This window comes from Carassius gibelio, chromosome A20 (assembly GCF_023724105.1).
Source record: "Carassius gibelio isolate Cgi1373 ecotype wild population from Czech Republic chromosome A20, carGib1.2-hapl.c, whole genome shotgun sequence".
Taxonomy (NCBI): domain Eukaryota; kingdom Metazoa; phylum Chordata; class Actinopteri; order Cypriniformes; family Cyprinidae; genus Carassius; species Carassius gibelio.
Genome location: NC_068390.1, coordinates 25,374,461 through 25,395,921, shown reverse-complemented (window position 1 = coordinate 25,395,921; position 21,461 = coordinate 25,374,461). Strand labels below are relative to the sequence as shown.

At 34.9% G+C, this 21,461-nt stretch overlaps 3 protein-coding genes across 6 annotated transcripts; 1 reads left to right on the top strand and 2 right to left on the bottom strand.

The window, feature by feature from the left end:
* Positions 1 to 692: 692 nt before the first annotated feature.
* Positions 693 to 8,306, bottom strand: LOC127937979 (jun dimerization protein 2-like). Of its 4 annotated transcripts, none has more exons than XM_052534326.1 (4): positions 8,194 to 8,306; positions 2,804 to 3,003; positions 2,281 to 2,385; positions 693 to 1,325 (listed from the first exon to the last, which is right to left on the bottom strand). In XM_052534326.1, exons 1-4 carry the CDS (start codon positions 8,255 to 8,257, stop codon positions 1,152 to 1,154), a joined length of 543 nt encoding a protein of 180 aa, XP_052390286.1. In that variant the 5' UTR covers positions 8,258 to 8,306; the 3' UTR covers positions 693 to 1,151. The 4 variants fall into 4 exon arrangements, with proteins under 4 accessions (XP_052390286.1, XP_052390287.1, XP_052390289.1 ...); XM_052534327.1 differs by having other exon boundaries at positions 2,804 to 3,000; positions 8,194 to 8,292; XM_052534329.1 differs by lacking the exon at positions 8,194 to 8,306 and adding an exon at positions 4,663 to 4,829 and having other exon boundaries at positions 2,804 to 3,000.
* A 466-nt stretch (positions 8,307 to 8,772) lies between these two features.
* Positions 8,773 to 12,524, bottom strand: LOC127938933 (protein c-Fos). The gene is made up of 4 exons (XM_052535856.1): positions 11,229 to 12,524; positions 10,824 to 11,036; positions 10,411 to 10,518; positions 8,773 to 10,320 (listed from the first exon to the last, which is right to left on the bottom strand). Exons 1-4 carry the CDS (start codon positions 11,307 to 11,309, stop codon positions 9,709 to 9,711), a joined length of 1,014 nt encoding a protein of 337 aa, XP_052391816.1. The 5' UTR covers positions 11,310 to 12,524; the 3' UTR covers positions 8,773 to 9,708.
* A 2,143-nt stretch (positions 12,525 to 14,667) lies between these two features.
* LOC127938931 (protein c-Fos-like) lies at positions 14,668 to 16,861 on the top strand. The gene is made up of 4 exons (XM_052535855.1): positions 14,668 to 14,915; positions 15,180 to 15,395; positions 15,509 to 15,616; positions 15,721 to 16,861. The coding sequence occupies exons 1-4, from the start codon at positions 14,811 to 14,813 to the stop codon at positions 16,336 to 16,338; spliced, it is 1,047 nt and encodes a 348-aa protein (XP_052391815.1). The 5' UTR covers positions 14,668 to 14,810; the 3' UTR covers positions 16,339 to 16,861.
* The last annotated feature ends 4,600 nt before the right edge of the window (positions 16,862 to 21,461 follow it).

Genomic DNA, 21,461 nt, shown 5'->3' with positions numbered 1-21,461 from the left:
AAAGGGGAAAAAAACTCAAAGGGAAAAAAAAGAAATAAAGTAATGTAAGAGTGATGCAAGCATTACATTTGTAATGTAAAAATCAACCATGCATCAACCCATTCCCAAAACCTCATATTGTCTAGGGTCGTGTGGATGCTTGACCCTAATAAATAATGAATGATACTTGAAAAAAAGGTAAATAAATTATATAACATAAAAAACATATAGACTAAAATATTTTATTTTAAAATAATTAAATAACATAAAAACAATAATGAAACACATTATAATAATATATTAATAATGTAAATAATAATATTAAAATAATATTAATTAATAATGTTATATAATAAAACCATACAAAATAATAATCTTTTAAAGGAATATAAAAAATTATATTTTAAAATAATATAAAATATTAATATTGAGAAATAACAATACCAATAATATAAAAAAAAATAATTGTTAACAAAGAATATTGAAAATAAATAATATTTAGAAATATAAATACAATAAAATATTTTTAAAATCATAAGGAAATATAAACAATACTTTAAAATAATATTTACAACATGTTGTATTAATAAAAATAAATATTTTAAAATATAAAAATTATAAGAATTCCAGTAATAAAAATAAAGAAAGAAAAGAAAGAAAGAAAAAGAAAGCATGAATGAATACAATAACAAGGAATGAATGCATGAGTCATGTTGTATTTGAAAAATAGGCTTTATTTCAATGTGGCTTTACATAACAAAAGAAACATTATTTGGTAACAAAAGTGGCCGTTCAACAGACACCCTGAAGATAAAAACACATACAAGTCACCATATCATGTGATGGCACAATAAAAATGTAAATACAATAAACATCACATGCAACAAACTATGTCAATGCAACTGTAAACAATAATAAGTCCACGGAGACTTCACCGTTAGTGAGCAGTTTATCAGACAGCGCCACCTGCAGGCGCTTCATTCAGATCAACTGAGAGACCTGCAGCTTTATGACCGAGTGTCAAACGTCTTTGAGCTTTGTGCATGATCTCAGGGATGTTTGTTTGTTTCTTGTCCACACAAACCTCCTCCCATTTTCTTCATGCTGAATTAGACACTGACAATAAGTGTCCCGACAGTGTCTGTTCTCCCCCTGTGATTGTGGTGTGGTGTTCACTCGGACTGCTCGGATCGCTGCTCGCTCTCGGGGCTTTTCATGCTGTCTGTGCGGACGATGCAGGTGGGCCGGTGGAGGTTGAGCATCACGATCAGCTGCTGTCTCTCAGATTTCAGATCCTCGATCTGAGATTTCAGCACCGAGTTCAGCGTCTCCAACCGTTCGGACTCCTAGAGGAGCAACCAGACATCTTCTGGTTAATCATAATGCCTCAACAGACACATTTATTAAGTTGTCGAGTCAAAAAACTAACAAACAAAAATGCACTTTTCACTTTTTATATTACTGGTTATTTAGAAAAGATGTATGAATTAATGAACTAACTATAGAGTAATACTAATAAACAATCTGAGCTTGATGTGCATTTTTTGAGCTGCCTGTACTTATGTTTTAATATTACTAGGTAGTTGTTATATACATTTCATGTAATATTATAGAAATTATAATATAAAAATTCCATGCATAATTCTTTTTTTATATATATATATATATATTTTATATATATATAAATTACATTTTAATTAAGCCTTTACTTCATTAGTTTATTTTAAAAGTTCTGTAATGTGATATAAAAGCACTAAAATCCTGTGCAATCTCAGTTAATATTATAAAAAAAGAAAATAAATATGATTTAATTAAAAATGGCATGCACAATATATTTTTAAAATGAAATGACATGTTTTAACTCTTACTATTTTGTTTAATAGTTTTACAATGTGAAAACTAAATTTTAAAAATAATATTTAAATAACCCATGTTAACTCTCAATTAATATAATGAACAATATAAAAAAATCATTAAAATGTCATAAATAATTAAACAAGTATCAGATTTTAATACAATTTTATTTTTATATAAGGTTAATTTTAAATAGTTCGGCAATGTGACCAATTAAAAATTAAGAGCGCAAATATTCCATGTAATGCTAAATTAATATAGCCTAATAAACAATGAAAAAAAGTAGCATGACATGCGCATCAGAATTTTTAAATAAAATAAATAAATATTTAAATAAAAGATTAAACTTTTAAATGAATAACGCCATATAACACCACAATAATAGTAACTAGTAATATGCCAAACAAGAACACTGTAAAGGGCTTAAAAGGGCTTTTTCTAACTCACCTGCTGGAGCAGGTCGGTTCTTTCCTTCTTTCTGTTTCGACAGCGAGCAGCTGCAACTTTATTTTTCTCTCGCCTTCTTTTCTTGCGTTCTTCATCGTCATCTGACTGTGGACAGAAAATTAAAATGTGTTCGTTTAAATATATATTTATACATATTGAGTGTTTACATGGTTCTAAAAATGCAATTGAAAGTGTAATTTCTAACTGTATACTAATTATAATGCTAAATATTTGTATAGTGATATGGAAGCATTATAATCACTGTTTTAATCACCCTAAGCAGTCTGACAAATAAGTGTCAAAAAGGTAGATGCACAAAAACTATTGTGTCCACCAGGTGTCAGTCTTGACCAGGCAGTGAAGTGCATTCAAAGGAGCTTCACACACAAAAGAACTTTGCTTTCACTTTCTCAAACTGTTGCACAAATGTTGTTTACATGCGATCTGCGTTTCGAATTACCTGATGCAATCAGAAGCTGACCTTTAAAGTCTGTAGATGTTAAATGTCATGTTTTGTTCTCACCTCACCCTTGATGACGTCGAACGGTCTCTTGGCATGTCTGTTCAGGATGAGAGGAGACAGAACTGTACCGAGGCTGTAGAGCTCTGCAAGTTTGAGCTGGTCTGTGAGTGTGGTGGAGGGAATACCAGCCAGCGGACCGACGCTGGGCAGAGAACCGGCCGTCATCATCGGGTCAGGGATTTGACCAGGCATCATTGCTGCTTCAGAAAGAAAGAAAGAGATGTCAGCGTGTCTGTTGATCATGCATCTAAATACAGACGTGCAACCCTTTATCTAATGTGGTGTTGCAGGTCAAAAATTACCAGCCTTTCAAATACTGCTTGTAAATAGTTCATTAAACTTGTTTTCTTTCAATTATCACAGGTTTTGTGTTTCTTTTTGGAACTGATTGATCGTAGGCGTAACTGATCTGAGCTCATGCACCTCAGTTTTTGAGTGAAAACCTCTGCTTACTGAAAGAAAAAAAACTGAATGCAATATTTATATAGTGAATGTATGCATTCATAAGCAATTTTTTATAAGTCAGTCATTTCTGGCAACAAGATGGGAGGAAAAACTACAAAAATTATCACATTTTTATTTCTTTTTAGGAAGTTGTTTTAAAGCTAGTAGCTTTTAGTCCAATGCAATAACAATGACTAGCATTTTCACTAAAAAGAAACTCCTCTCATGGTCAAAATTACAGGGAAACAGTGTGAGAGTTTAAGAAAACTCTTGTTATTGAGCTTTTGAGAAGTTTAAGAAGAGTTTTTGCTTTGGAATAAGTTTAATGAGGACTGATAGGTCAACATGCGTATTGTCTCCAGTGAAAGCCACAGAGAATAATGAAGTTTCCATGAGAGGAACACAAACTCTGTAAATGTGCATGTAAATCTGCTTTTCACAGAGTTATAGGGGAACTTCAAGATTCCCAAGAGCACAAACAACACCTACGCATGTTAAAACTGAGGCTTAAAACAGCTAGTGAATTGTCTGCAAAGGCCATTACAAGATTATGTAACAGTCAAACATGTTTCTGTCCACAAAAAACCCTTGAAGCCATTTGCAGCAGCTTCTGGCTACATTCTTCACGTTTCTTCAGAAAAACTTCTATTTTACTGATGTGGAGATAACATCGAAAACTAAACGTTTTTTGCAACACATCTGCATGGTGACAATTTAGCATTTATATTTGCATCTGTATTTCACTACAGACGTTGAAGAGTCAAAAAAATAAAATAAAAATACTTTTCAAAATACAAACAATTTGAATTAATTCACATTAATGTATAAAATTATATTTCAGGTGCTGTAAAAAGTTTTAGGTGTTGTGCAGTTGAATTCAATCATCCTATAGTGTAACATGTTAAAATAATAATTTAGAAAATGCATTTATAAACAGGTAAGCATATGAAAAAGTTGTTGTATAACTGCAGGACTGACACTATCTAGCCAATTAAATCAGGGGTCTCAAACTTTAAGGCTCAAGGTACCAAATCCTGGAACTGCTGATATATATGTATATATAAAAAGCTAGATTTAAAAAATAAAAATAGATTATTAATGTATCAAATGTAAAAATCTTTGGTTGAAACCCCTGGGCACAACAATACAGTTAAAATACAGTACAGAATGTACTTTAGTGTGCAGTTAATAACCAGGAAGTGATGCATTAATATAATTAAATGAATATCTAGGTTTATTTTCATCTCAATGTCAATGCCATTCTCTCTCTATACAAATATGAATTCATCTGAAGTGCTGCAGTTACTGAATCCGTATGCTCGATTTATAAAACACGCCTGATGTCTAAATCAACTCTTTTTCTTCTGTGATTAAAGAATAAATGCACTGTGATACAATCAAAATAAAGCACTTACTCGTTAGGTGCGGTTGTTCGTCCGTTCAGCTCGTTTGTGTGTCTGCTAGCGTTACATCAGCGAGTTTATATATCGCTGAGCTTGGTGGAATGCGGAACTCTCCGCGGCGTGACGCCAGCAGCGAATGAGCGCTAGGCTCCGCCCCCTAGCAACCAAACAACATAAACACAGTGGCGCGGGACTCCCTGCGAAAAGCCACAGACGCGGGATATCCCATCAAAACATCAACAACTCAATGATGAGCTCATATGTTTATCTTTTTATAATTAAGCTTCAGGAAATCTTTCAGTACTCGACCCACGGGGGAATTTATTTTTCTAAAAATATGATTTGCGCTGTAAAATGTTTACATTATTAAATGTGTTTATACACCGACAAAATTATTTTAAAAACAAACTTGTAAATAAACAAAGACTATATCCCTGCTGGAAAAAACAAAACAAACAAAAACAAACAAAGGAAAAAAATAATAAGACCAGCCTATGTTGGTTGACTAGGTTTAGCTGGTTTAAGCTGGTCAAGGTGGTCTCCCGGATTTAACTGGTTGAACAGCTAAAATGTAAACAAAACCCCTTTAAAACTAGACTGCAAACTAGTTATGATCTAAGCTAAGGCTGGTTTCAGTTGTTATATTAGAAGTATGTGTTATGAGAAAATATCTAATCTTTCTTCTTCAAAAATTCATGTTTAATTCAATGAGATATTTGCCATTTCTTTGTAATCATTTGTGAAATAAATTTCTGTGAAAACGGCTACATTTGACACATTTCAGTGAAAATTGTTTTAATAAAAGTAAATCATAGATTTTTTTGCTGTTGTTGTTTTGGTTAGTTACTGTATTATTTACTTTTTAAATGGCTATTTATTTACTAATTATTCATTTATTTGTCTTTTTAATAATTTAATGCATTAGTTTGTTTAGGTTATTTTACACAGATTTTTTCTTCTTCACTTTTTCACAGGCCTATGCTGTGACTAAATAAAATAACAATTTTACAAATATTTAGTGAGGAGGTTAAAATTACTGAGTAAAACAGATGTCTTTGTATAACAGAATATTAATTTATTTTACAGAAACAAAGCACAAGTGCATGCTTCAAGCAAAACTTCTCAAAAGTGATAATACAACTATAGTGTTGAATATGAAATGAAATTGAGTGTTGTGAGTGTTGTGAAACACCGGCGTGAACTGCACCTGTGGTTTTCTCCTAAAACACCTGTTTGATCTGGAGGCAAACTCAGCTCTGTCTTTGATGTGAAGATGATTAAAAGTAAAACAAATAAACTGAAAAAAGTGAGAAAAGGCTAAATGTCTCTGCAAAGTGAAGTTTGTATCATAAGGACTTTCTCTCTCAGTTCTACTTCTGTAAAATGTCTAAATATTTTGTGATAAAGCTGCTCAAAAGCTTTTTCATATCCACAAGAGACAATATAACTACAAATTGCTTTAAAGGCACTCATCCTGTTTTTTAACACTCAGGATGTTGCATGAGAGATTAACTATATAATGCATTCTTGATCATAATCGGAGGAGAAATCCATCTAATGGGGTTTTAATGAGCATATCTCTTTTGAATCTGTGATTAAGGCTTATACATACATATGATTAAACAATCCAACCTGGATATATTGGCATGCACTGAAACATACAGACAGGCCAACCGCAGACACGGTCACCTCTGTGCCTCACCTCTGACACACAGACAAACTTCCTCTATCACATTTATTGCACAACAGCATTATTGCATCATTAGAGGAGTCATCAGGATTCATAAGGCCTTGAATTTTCAGTCTTAAGTTACACTTAATGCACAATATGTGGCTCATTGTATTTGAGCTTAATTCCTTCTTCAAAGCTGTATAAACTCACATTCAGATCCTGATGAGCAATGCTGAGTACAACATTTCTGCATTTAACAACCATATTAATAAACTAAAGACAATGATAAACTCATCAACCGGACATTGTTCCAAACACAAGCCCATTTTGAACCTAAAAATATAGTATAATCGAAAATACAGTAATATGGAAATGCACAAACACAAATCAGACATGGCAGATTATTCACAGGCATAAATATGAGATAATGCTGCAGTATCAATAATATTATGTGCTTTCGACCTGCCACATTTATATTCATAAAGTCGACTGTCAATTTCATTTGCAAAAGATTTCCTAGAGCACAATATTTTGGATTTTATAATGTCTCTGCAAAAAAAGTTGCTTTGTGCATGATAGTTGCCTTGTGATTCTGTATATTATAAAAAATCTACATTTCATTTAATCATTGTATTAATAAAACATAGCCTGTGGATTTAAATACAATCTGTGCTAACACCTGAAAAATATTAAGTCATATGAGAAGAAACCTAAAATTGTGGACATCCGATGCACACCAGACATCCGGCTGACTATAAACTTCACTATATCCAAAAAAATCTGCAACCTGAATCATGCCAAAAAATAGGAACTCCTGCCAGACATAATTTTATTTTGGCAATTTGAATCACTAGCAGGGAACATGTTGACTAATCAAAAGCTGAACGTGAATAGACTGACCATGATCTGTCCGTCAGTCCATCAGGTTCCCTTTTGTATCCTTTCACACTTTAACAAAGTTGCTAACATGAGATGTTTATATTGTGTTTGTGCCAAGAACATTCAGTAAATCTACACTTCCAGCAGCAGCAGCGGTTGATATGAGCAGTGTGTCTCAATATTGAGGTGCTTGTGTGGGGAAAGAGAGTTTCACCTGCAGCAGAAGACTCATATTACAGTCTTTATTATAGTCTGAGCAATGATACGGGTGAAAACTGAGCCATGTTATAAAATAAGCATTTGTGGAATACTCAAAATAATAATTTATTTAATGATCATTTGAAAATAATAAAGAAATTTGGTGACACAGTAAGGTTTAAAATTCTGAGATCATACATAAATAAATAATTATTTATATTTAAACCTAGAAATAAGAAATAACACACAGTTTAAGGACAATGAAAACTGTATTAATACAGTAAATTGTTATTAATGGAATTATTTTTAATGCACACACACAGGTGTATGTATAGAGATAGAGAGGGAGAGCAAAAGGTTAAAGTGATAAACCTTTTTTAATTATATAAAATCAAGCTGACATATTCAACACATTTGTTACATACTGATTTTTTAATTTCAACTTCTCACTAAAATTGTTGTTATGATAATTCAATTTATACAGTAAATTATATTAAACTGAAAAATAGAAAGGTTTTCTCATGTGGCCTTCGACTTTTGGACTCACAGCATACTTAAACAAATTAAATAAAGATAGTAGTAGTTTAATAATAATAAAAAAACATGAGTTTAAAAGCTAAAATGAAGAGTGCAAGAGGGTTTAAGCCATACAATGTTTTCATCGATATTATTAAAACTTTGCAACAGAGCAGTGGCCATTTTATAAGAATGTGAACGTACGTAAAATGCTTAAATGCTTACGCTGGATACCCAAATGAAGTCCTGAAAAACACAAAGCAGTTCCCGTAACATACCGACAGCTTCGCTCCGCTCCGCTCCTCTTTCTCCCTCTGCCAGATCTTCCGGGAAAACTTTCATTGGTGAAACACTACTCTGCTGTTTCCATAGAGGCTGAACAACAGCTCGATTTCATTACCATATATGGGCACGGAAGTAGAACCGAGAGAGAAAAAAAATGTGAGCGTGCATGCGTGCAAATACGCAATGACGTCAGACGCTTTACGTTGCAGCCTCGTTATTGAGAAATCGTTGTTGGGGAATTTTATTAAACACATAGGATACTTTAGAAATAAATGAATGGCGAAACTCAACGAAATTATAGTAGACGTGGGCGACTGTTTATTTTTATTTGAAACGATGCATTAATTTCCGTGCATGCATATGAAAGAAACTTGCTTGAAAGAGAGGCTTTAAATTTCTGCCCCACTCTGATTAAATGAATAAATTCACACATTTCTTAATTTGAATATGTATTCTTGTTTATTATAAACATGCCAGACCATTGAAAAGGAAGCAGGAAGAACAAAAAATGCATAAAGATTTTTTGCCACCAATGTCAGATTACTTTTTTTCTTTTGACAATACCACAAAAAAAAAACAGTCACACACTAAAGACACTGTGTAACAGACTGCACTTATACATTACCACACCAACTGATACAGTTACGTGTACCTATACTGGTAAAAAAGTGCATGAAAGCATGTCTTTCACAGGATGAACAACATATTCAACAATGTCAACATCTGGAAGAAACAAATAGTGACTATAGTGACTTCACTGGATGTAAAGGTCACATTACATCTACTGCACAGCATTCACAATATTTTTTTGTAGATTTTGAACATGTCAGACTCATTTATGAAAGCATTATTATGAGGGCTTTTCATTTTACAATACACCCTTCTTTCTCAGATTATTTCATTCTAGATAGTTCCATAAAGAATGTTTAACATCCATCCTTTCCACAAAATTCCACAAAAAGTTCTTTATTGCCGTAAATATTATAATTCTTTTCACACTAACTAAAAAAAACTAACTTTCTTTGGGGAACCCAAAATATAAACGTTCCAAAAGGTTTTTTTCAAAGAGATTCCATAGAAGCATGTTGAACTTTTCAACAAACAGCTGTTAAAAGAACCATTGTTTTTTAGTGTGAAGAATGTTTTATTACTCTAAAGAACCCTTTCCCTCTATAAAGAACCTTTTGTGCAATGGAAATGTTCCATGGATTTTAAAGGTTCTTCATGGAACCTTAGATGCCAACAAAGAACATCCTTTTTAAAGAACTGTTCACTGAAAGGTTATTCAGCACTTTTTAGAGGATCCAAAAGTGGGGTTCCACAGCAATGCCTGAGAATAATTATTTTTTATTAAACAGTTTTTAAAAGATCTTGATGTGAAGAACAATTTTCCACTATGAAGACTGTTTGTACAATTCTTCATTGAACCATAAATGCCAATAAAGTACCTAGACATCACTGTGAAAACCCCATTTTTGAACCTTTATAAGAACAATGTGCCAGAAGCTTCATAAAGTTGTCAAGAGTTCTTTGGCTCCATTAGGTTTGCCCTCTTTTCCACCGTCATGCTTTTCCACATCTTCACTGTTGAAGCTGAAGACGGGCACGGTGTTGGTGTTGCTACAGGTGGGGCTGCATGCAGGCGAGCTGAGAGGTTCCAACCCGCCACCCATTGACATGTAAAGAGTTTCCCATTCGCTTAGACCAAGAGAGCTAGTAAGGTCTATATCTGGCACTAACAGATCCATGTCATCGCTGCTGTCAATCACGTCGCTAATGTCTTCCATGGACATATCTCGCATATCGATGTATGGTTCCACCTCAGCAGTGCCCAGTTCGGCACTGGAACACAGAAGGACGTCGGAGTCGCCAAAGATCGCAGTGCTGGTGGGATCGGCCTGTTGAGGGGAGGTGGGTGCCTGTTCTGGGCAGACATTAGGAGCTTGAATCTCCTCCTCCTGAGCTCGGGTTTGTTCCTCACTCTCTGCCGTTGTTTCCTCCATGAGTTTACAAGTGGGCTTGTGAGCAGAGAGGATGAGTTCAAGTCGTTCTTTCTCTTTTAACAGACTGGCAATCTCAGACTGCAGAGCTGCTTTGTCCTCCTCAAGACTATCAGTTTCCTAGACATAGGCAGATCATAATCATACCACACACAAAGTTATCTTTTTTTGATGAAGACGACTGCATATTAAGGTGGTTCGCTAACTTACAGCTTGGAGGCTGTTGGTTAGTTCTCGTCTGCGATTTCGACACTTGGCAGCTGCGAGTTTATTCCTTTCTCTTCTGATCCTCTTTCTCTCCTCTTCCTCTGGAGAAAGCTGAAATAATCACATGCACATTTATATATATATATTGAAATAATAGCGTTTTTTATGTTATGTTTTTTTTTAACATAGGCTTGTTATGCTCACCAAGACACCATTAATTTGTAAAAAAAAAATAATATTGTAAAATAATAAATGCATGCACATTTTTACTTAAATAATGTAACATACTAGTATACCATGGATGCAAATATATGTTTTCTACAGTCAAAGTAATGTGTATTTCTTCAGAAAACCAAGCTGCATTTAAACAAACATTGAATTTATATACTGAGCATTTATATGAAATAGGTATTTACCTGATCTTTCATCCCCTTCCTCCGGCCGGTGAAGGTCTTTTGAGCTGGTTTGGCATCTGTGGAGTGAGACGAGCTCTGTGGTTTCTCACGCCTGCAGGGCGACACTGAGGAGATGTCAGTCGACAGGACCATCCACTTGAGATCTGGAGCTGAAGCTACAGCAGTGACCGTTGGAACAAAGACAGCATCAGCATCCTTCAGAATACCTGTCTTCTGAGAACAAGCACGAAAATGTTTTCATCATATATGGTCCATAGCAAAATTGCATGTTAATACAACTTACATCATTCATTTGGTTGTATTCAAAAACATATGAAATCATTGCATAAGCATAAATCATTAATAACAGCTCTTTTAAATAGTCCATTTAGGTTACATTCCAGGTAAACATGCAACTGATTGTACCTGCGTATCCTTCATCTCAGAAGCTGGTGTGTGCAGCAGCTGTTTTGCAGACACCTTAGAAACACTCGCGTTTTTAGGCATCACTTCTGCTAGATCGCTCCAGGAGATGCTGGGAACCAGACTAATATGTGCTATGTGCCTAATGTCACCGAATGCTATTCTGCAGGGGTTTTTAAAATCTAGATTGAGGTTACTACGCTAGGAGGCACCAGCCATCAACGCTGCTTCTCTTTATAGTGAGGCAGATTTTTATGAATGAAATTTGTGAGACTGTACCACTGATCCGGAGGGGAGACAGTTAAGCACGAGCCAAATATATATACGGTATTTCACAGATGTACCCGATTCAAAACAATTCTCGCTTTGTTTCAACATTTTAGGCATTCAAATAAAGCGTCCAATGCGCAAACCGAGGTTATTTTCTTTAATTATAACGTTGCAGCTTTCACATGAATGAACAGGATACGTCATTTTACGTGCCTTGTTTGCAGTCTGTCTTTTGGATTCCTGCGGGAGGTTGCGATTTATGCATATTATAGAGATATCTTAAAGATGGTTCATCTGCACGTGCATGATTGCTTCACGAGGCATAGCCTATAACTGAGAGAAATAATCAACAAAGATGCATACTGTATTTGACATCATCAAGCGTTATTCAACAATAATGTATGCCAAAGGATGAGAATTAAACAATTAAATAATTGTTGTGATACTCCTATCGCGCCCTTTCTATTAAAAACGGTGATTTTTCGTATCCCTTTTCAATTACATTGATGGATCTCCTACTCAGAGGGCTCCAGCAACAACCCTGTCGCTGATGTGGGCAGCCAATCAGAGAGAAGCGTGTCTTGCCCATATAAGGCACATCCGGCGTGGAGCCTCTAACTGCAGCGCTACTGCGGCACGGCCTATTTTTATCATATCACACTTAATTCAATGACATTCTTATGACGACATATTTTCGCCAAGTAGCCAAAATAATCTAAGTATATGTGTCGACTTCATAACTGTTAGCTGGCAGACATTATTCTGTCTATCATGTTAAGGATCTGCATAAAAACCCAAAGGCTTTCTATGCGTGAATTATAACTCGGACTGGTAGAAAACGCCGTTGTTCTCCTCCATAACCTGTGTGAACATCTCTATTCATAGCTCAGATGAGGTAATCCTGCTTTCACACGAGGTCGTGTGAGTGGGGCCTCCCTTCTGTCCACAGTCCAAGTGTTTCCCGGCAGATCCGCCTCTGGTTTCTGATCCGTGATTCTCATGAAGGGAAAGGGTCATATGCAGAGTCATTCCTCAAAACCAATACCCATTACCAAAATAAAATTATTTAAAATAAAATAAAAATATTTATAAATTATTATTTGAATCAAATTATATATATATATATATATATATATATATATATATATATATATATATATATATATATATATATATATATATATATTGTTCTTTCTTAACGAGGAAGCTATCATTGGCCCGTTCTCCAACTTCATACATAAAAACACGATGTTCAGTATAAGAATTCCTCAAGGACATTTGCATGCTTTCTTTTTTCAGCACATCTATTATTATATATGTCGTTATATAATATATAACGACACAAGGTGATCAGAAATTATCACAGTGGTCGGTTACCATGATTTTGTACAATTAATAATTGGTCATTAAAACAATCATTAACATTAATCATTAAAAACGGGATATGTTTGGAGATGTTAGCATTAAATCCTAATTCTAAAAACCAATTGTGGTATCATGGCCTTGAGCAGAAGGCTATGGCTAAATAAACTAAATAAAAAAGCATAGTTATATCCTAGCATTTTAAATACTCAGCGTGAGATTGTACAATGTAGGCCCCTTTTTTCTTGACAGAATGTTTAAAATCCTGTTGTTGTTTTTTTTGTTTTGTTTTTATGAATCACATTTTTAAAATGGAAAAGGCATCTGTGCAATGATCTGTGAGCAGTTGCATTGAACAAATACTGTCAGAAACTATAAGTTCAGTATTTCTCAGACACATTTTCCTGTTCAATTAAAGAGAAAAAAGGATGACAATGATATTTCTAGTAAATGTTGCTATTTTTAGCTTTCCTAAAGTTAAAACAATTATTGCATTATGTTTATTTACTGTCAATATTGCTAACAGATTTTCGTCGTTCAAAGGCGAAACTTCTGAGTACATTTGCATAGGCTCGTGTTGCAGTGACGTTAGTGGGAGTGGCGTTGCTTAGACAACACGGAAGATCAAACAAAACACGAACACAGGACTAGAGCAGTGCAATGTGATGTCACATGGGAACCCTGATAGAGCTGTTTTCGGTTGTTAATCAATAACAAAACCACCTGCTTCGATCATGTTTACCCTTAGCTAATGGCGGGAAATGAATGTGCAAAATATGACCAAATAGACACTGTGCAGTCTCGTTGCTTAATATTTATACATCTCTCTCTTTCTATATAGGCCTAATATATATATATATATATATATATATATATATATATATATATATATATATATATATATATATATATATATATATATATATATATATGTGTGTGTGTGTGTGTGTGTGTGTGTGTGTGTGTCTGTGTGTGTGTGTGCGTGTGTGATGTATATGCATACACAGACGTTTTAATTTAGATTTTATGTATATTTGTTATATTTGATGTATATTTGGTCCAGTTAAGCAATGCTCACAGCTGAAAAACGAACTCAGCATTTTATTTCAAAGGAATCCTTTTCAAACTGAAAGGCTTCGTGTTGTTGTATATTGCGCTACAGACACTCCTTTCATTATTCAGAGGCACGAACACAGCCCGAGGCCATCAATTATCTGTATAATATAATTACAAGTATGAAATCTAAGAACATTAAGTGTCATTTAAACATATTTTGAACTTGACTGTAATTAAAAAGCATTACATTGTTTTGCATTAAAATGATATGAATTCCAATACAATTACACTAACTGCATTTCTACAACATAGACTAATAACGCGGTGACATAAGAACTGTTAGTATAATTTAATACTGCTGTAGTTTATAAGTCGTTTATGAAAACAATAAAGTAGGCTATTCTTGAAGTATCTTTACATAATGCTTTACACTGTACACAGTGTTTCCCATCAGCACTCCGCCTCTTCAGGATGTTTTCCATATAAGGTAAATGACGTCGTGGGATACCCTGCTATGGAACGTCATGTATTCCGCTTCGTTTTCACTCAGAACATTCATCCAAGAACGTTTTTGCAAACATTTTGTTATGAATTAAGCTTTGAGTTTGTATGAGTTTTGTATTGATTACGTATCCAGCAAAAAGTGTTCCCGAAGACGTGTTTTCTTATGTTTCTATGCAAACACTGGCAGCGCGTCTAACCGCCCTCCCTTTGACGTCAGACTCCAGACTGGTATATAAAACCCCGCGAGCGCTGTAGTAGCAGTCAAACTTTGGAAACCGATAGAGAGAAGAACAGCAGACTAACACGGAACTAGCAGACAGCGGCTTTTGAAACCTATCTGACTTTCTGGATATATTAGCGCTGGATAGCTCTTGCTTTTCGACTTTGGACAGGATGATGTTCACCAGCCTTAACGCCGACTGTGATGCGTCTTCCCGGTGCAGCACGGCGTCGCCGAGCGGCGAGAGCGTCGCGTATTACCCGCTCAACCAGCCTCAGGTATTTAAGACAATTATCTTTATTAATTTATAATTATTCAGCACAAGTGGTGACTTATTTTGTAGTTTATATATATTTAATTTAAAGTGTTCAAATTATGAATAAAAAAAATGTAAAAACAATTATTACTAGCCTATTTTATTCATAACACACACACACACACATATATATATATATAGATATATATACACACACATGAAATACAAATTTTTTATAATATACAATATATGGCATGTATTAAATTATTTTTTATTTGCATTTTAGGAGTTCACAGACCTGAGTGTCTCAAGTGCCTCTTTCGTGCCAACCGTGACCGCGATCTCTTCATGCCCGGACCTGCAGTGGATGGTCCAGTCCATGGTTTCATCTGTTGCGCCCTCCAACGGCGCAACTCGATCTTACAACCCAGACCCTTACCCCAAAATGAGGGTCACTGCAACTAAATCCCCTAATTCCAACAAGAGACTCAGAGTTGAACAGGTAAACAGTGCAATTTAGTTTGTTATAATGACTGATCAGCCGGTGCACCTACTGTATTGATATATTGCTTCGCATAGTTCAGAAAGTAAATTTTCCTGTTATTGCTTGCACAGATTTCTCCAGAGGAGGAAGAGAAGAAAAGAGTCCGTCGTGAGCGAAATAAGATGGCTGCCGCAAAATGCCGCAACCGAAGACGAGAGCTCACCGATACGCTGCAAGCTGTAAGTATTTCGCAGATCTTTGTGAATACGTGCCATATAGCATAATATGAAAGCTAATATTTAGTGTCTATCAATCTGACGGTATTTGTTTTTTCCTAAAACAGGAAACTGACCAACTTGAGGACGAGAAATCCGCCCTTCAAAATGACATTACCAACCTGCTCAAAGAAAAAGAGAGGTTAGAGTTCATCCTCGCCGCACACAAGCCTATCTGCAAGATCCCCGGCGAGTTGTCCGCCAGCTCCGTCTCCCCCATCCCCTCCGATTCGGTCCCTGAGATCCACAGCATCACTACCTCAGTGGTCTCCACACCAAGCACAACAGTTATGACTTCTTCCAGCAGCTCGCTCTTCTCCAGCACGGCCTCCATTGACAGCTTCGGCTCCACGGTGAAGATCTCAGACCTGGAGCCCACCCTGGAGGAGTCTCTGGAGCTCTTGGCCAAAGCTGAGCTGGAAACGGCTCGCTCAGTCCCCGATGTGGACCTCTCTAGCTCTCTGTATGCTCAAGACTGGGAGCCGCTCTACACAGCTGCTAACAATGACCTGGAGCCCCTTTGCACGCCCGTTGTCACCTGCACCCCGGCCTGCACCACCTATACGTCTTCCTTTATGTTCACCTACCCAGAAAACGACGGCTGTGGGCCTGTGCAGCGGAGGGGCAGCAGCAGCAATGACCAATCATCCGACTCCTTGAATTCCCCAACCCTCCTCACTCTTTGAGAATTCACTATAGACACTTGGAATTTCCATTTCGGACTCACAGCTTGATATAAAATGGTATTGCAGGGCTATGGAATTGACTATATCAAGCAATCGTTATTGCTTCCTGTATTTATCTGAAAAATACATGCCTGCCAAATGTAGCAAGATAAGCATGGATTAACTGATTTTGCATTAATGATAAAGTAAACATGAAAAAATGAAAAAGTTAAACTAATACGTTTTTATTATTATTATTATTATTATTATTTACAGGTGCTAGATTTGAATTGTTGTATTAGTGTGTTCTGAGCAATAGAGAACTGATATGTTTTGCCTTTATGGTTGATTTCTGAATGTGTAAATTTAATTTACTCAAATGTGTGCTGCATAACCATTGCATTAAATGGTCTAACGTCCAAGTATGAAGTTTTCTGTGAAAACGTAGTCTGTTTAATTTATGGGATTTTTATTTTTGTACTGAAATGTGAACTTGCGAATTGTTTGCAAAACTAGAAATAATAAATATTATTTGTTCATGTGAGCTCATTGTTTGTTGCTTTATTAGCAAGATTTATTGATGGGACATAACATGTGACAAAAACATTATGGTTATTTTTTTAATGTATTTTTATTAAGCAAGGATGTATTAATTGATGTGAAACTAAACCTTTAACATCTATAACTTATAACAAATTAAATTTCAAAATATTTAATAGCAAAATTTTTATTTCAGATAGTTATAATGTATTATTGTAGATTTTTCTTTTTGACCAAATAAATGCTGTCTCTGTGAGACTTCTTCCAAAAAAAAAAAAAAAAAGTGTATGTGTGTGTGTGTGTATATATATATATATATATATATATATATATATATATATATATATATATACACACAGACATGAAAACAAAAATGCACTGACTCTGTAGTAACTAGAAAGTTCATATAAACTAGTAATATTCACATCTTTCCATGGTTATGTTTTGGCTTGAGAATGAACTATACGATTCAAAACACACCTTAAAGGTGGATGAGGCATTAAGATTTCCTATTAATGTTTTATGATCCCGTGGGCTTTTTGGGTGATCACATAAACGGATAAACACCAAATCGTGGATCTGAATAGGTCATAAATCTGTCAAGATTCATCTAAATCAATGATCAGAGCCCTTGCGATTAGTTTGCATTATTTTATCTAGAGTATATTGCTGTCGTAAGAAATTTCAGAGGAAATGATGTTGTTCATGTGCGTAAGAGACTGTGACGCAATCACGCCATTACGTTTGGGTCACTTCCTTCCTGTTTCAACATTCGCGGTTGCACAATCAACAATAAGTGCCATTAAGAACATGAGGATTTTCTTCCCTTTTATGCTGATTTACTGTTAAATTCAGTCAGTGGCTATTAAAATTATATTAAAAAAAATAGGAAAAGAAAGATACTGACAGAACAAAATTAAACTCTTGTGCAATGCTGAACAAAATGTTTAGAATTGCATTTATAAAGGTAAATCTCAAAACTACCACTTTGATTCTCCAACAGCAGACACAGCCAGTCAGTGAGGCCCTGACGTGGAATCACGTAGTATGTAATAATTCCCTGTCTATTAATACAATTGGCAGACCCCAGAGAGAGGCAGAGACAGAAATAGCAGGTGCACTGCCTTCACCATCAGCATCAACAGCAGTAAATTTAGCACACGGTGACGCCGACCTGCGTCGATGCTGCAGCCCAGGGGAGGAAACAGACAGACAACGTATGCTGGAGAGCAGAGGAAAAAAGCTGGAGAAAAGGGAAAAAAAGGCAGAGAGAATCCAGGCTAAAGATAGATCATAACGCACTGCTTCCTCACTGATAGAGACATAGTTGGATTGCCACCATTTTTGACATCATCTGGTGGATAAATACCAAACTAAGGCACGGGAAGTGTGCCTGATTATTTAGATGAAGACACATTTATAACAGCTGTTATGATCACTACTGGATATTTATAGCTGGATTTAACACTAAGTTTACACCGGAGAACCTTTCACCCAGAGATCATACACAGTAATAAATATGAGAAACATAATCTAAAGTCCACAAAGCCTTCACTGGAAAAAAGAGAATGCTTTCATAAAAAAGTCCTGGCAGCTGTTGTTGCCAGAATATGCCAGAAAATACATAAAAAAATTATAAATTAAATTTTACAGTTTAAAATGGTCGTTTACATAACATTATTACATTTTAAACTGGCAAATCAAGGCCACACTGATAATAAAATCTGTTTTGTACCTTTAATATGAACTGAAAACCACCATAATAACGAAAGAGGAAGCATAATGAAAAATCTAAGTTCATAACAAGTAGCCTTTCTACAAGCTAAAATACTAATATATAGAAAGTGCAGTGTCAGTAACACAAAAGAATTGCAAAACACCATCATGGTAACACACATGAAGCTAAAATAACTAATAAACTTTAAGTAAACAACATATGTTGTAACATAAAACCCTAATTTAAGAAAACACAATTATTTAAATACCATCAAATGCAAATTGTCACACAGGGAATTCTGGGAATGTCAGTTTAAGGTTCAGTATACATTTAACTATATTTTACTGTAAAATTACATGAAATGTAAATTTGCATCTATTATGAATGTCTGTTTACAGGTTTTCCCTGCAAAACATATGGCAAGGCAAGTTTATTTATATAGCACATTTCATACACATTAATTCAAAGTGCTTTACATTTAAGGAATCAAAATAATCATAGAAAAAAGTCAAGGAATAAAACAGTAAATTAAAAACTAAATAATCTAAAATTGATTTAAAATAATTTTAAAAAGTTAAAAATCGAAAAAGATTGTACATAAAATACAGCGTGGTTGCATATACAGGCTAAACAATAGCGGTCCTTTAATTGATCCTTGTGGGACTCTGCATGTCATGGACGTCCACTTAGACTTATGCTTCTGCCAGAATCAGAATTTAAGTGAATACCATTTATTATCTTAATGAGCGCTGTCTCTGTGCTCTGATGCGGTCAGAACCAAATTGAAAATTGTCCAGGTATCCATTTGAGTTTAAGTATTTGTTCAGCTGATTAAACACTACCATTTCAATAATCTTGCCTATAAAAGGCAGATTTGATAATGGTCTGTAGATACTCAAAATGGTGTTATCAAGGGGCTTGACAACTGCAGTTTTCAGGGAGTTTCGAATAAAAAACCCAGAAAGAGGTGAGGCGTTCACCACTTCTAAGAGATCTGCTTCTAAACAGTTAGGCACACTTTTGAAAAAGGATGTGGGAAGCGTGTCAAGGTCGCAGGTTGATGATTTAAGGTGCTGTACTTTTTCTTCCAAAATTTTGCAGTCAATTGCTTTAAAAACAGACATAGTTACTGCTTTTTGAGGTTGTGGTCAAGTTTTTTATTTATTTATTTTTTTTACCTCTGCTTAATCTGAGGATGTGGATTACTGATTTTCTCAGAATAGAAGGAAGCAGACTCATTGCATTTGCTGACTGAGAGCATTTCACTGTTTAATCAAAAATGTGGGGATTCCTCACCCGCATTCATTAATGCTTCAAAATTGTCCTCAAACTGTATAGGGGGTGGTAGAATACCAGTATTCACAAGCCTTGTCATAGTCGAATCTAGGGTACAGGCAGCAATATATATACACAAACATTTGAAATATAATATATATAACAAATTAAACAGGTTTATAGTGAAGTTAAAGGTTAAATATATAGATAAAGAAAGTTATATTTTCATGCCAAGAATGGAGTTAAATCAATTTATGTAGGCCTGTTGTAATTTTTGTATATCTTTTCTAAAGCTTTAAAGGAGACAAATGTGGAAGATCCGTCGTCTAAGGAGAACATCTGAGCAGTGAGTGATGATGATGATTAGGTTTTTTTCTAAAACTTTAAAAGAGACAAATGTGAGAGTGTCTCCAGAGACAAGTCTGAGAAGTGGGAGACTTTAAAGTAACCTCATTTCTGTCGAGGAGAAATATTTGAGATCTCATTTTAGATTTTTATTTCCTCTGGGGTAACAGTAAGAAAATAAATACACTTACACGCTGCTTTCAACTTCCGCTGATTGACTGCTTCTTAAAAGACTATTTCCTTGTATTGTGTAGAGACAGGGGCTAAAAGTGAAAATTACTCCAAAGCACCATCTAGTGTCCAACCTACTCTAACACTCATAACCTGTTTAAAGGTGTCTAAGAAATCCATTATTTATAACTTGTACATGAAAAATATAAAAGATAAAAGACAAATCAAAGTACAGGCCTAGTTAACGATCCAGGGTATGCAATATATATATATTTTTGTTTATAGCACATGCATTTACACTGCACTTACAAATTGCAGAAATGTGTTAAATATGAAAACTGGGATATAGAAATATGAAAATATCGGGGGGGGGGGGGGGGGGGGGAAGAATGTCAGAAGAAATGTCGGATGTGCAGAGAGAGCAAATCTGAGTTTCTAATAGAAATGAATTTAATGCGCATGAAAACTGATAACTTATGCAATGAACTGAATAGTTTTTAATTGGTCTAAGCAGGTTGATGCTTACCTAAGCAGGTTGATAATATTGTTTCAATGACACAGATCTCTCACAAGAGGACCAAAAATATAGTGCCACAAAATATGAAAATACAAATATCGTACATTTTCAGGGGTATTTGTACCTTGATGAGGGCACTTTCTAACCAGAATACACAAAAGAAATCTAAATGTAAATATTTACGACTGTTACCTATTAAATAAATAAATACAAAAGTAGTTGTTAATAATGGACAGGTCACAATGTCATAACACTTAAAAATAAAATCTTCAATGGTGAAATTAGACTTTTTCCATTAAAAAACACTTAATTTAACATTCAAAGACTCACACGGTGAAACTATCTGACAGCTACAAGCCACTTAACTTAACTATTGTTATAAAATGCTATATAGCTGGCTTAAAATAAACCCAAAATATGCTATAAATTAAAAATCAGACACATAATTATTAGAGGCATCAGCAATAATCAAAAGTTGATTAACATTTATTAATATGCAATTTTAAACATTTTAGGCCAAGGTAGAAGACTGCCTTGAGCCCCAAAAGCCAAGGGTCTCCTAAAATCAAGCATGTGATC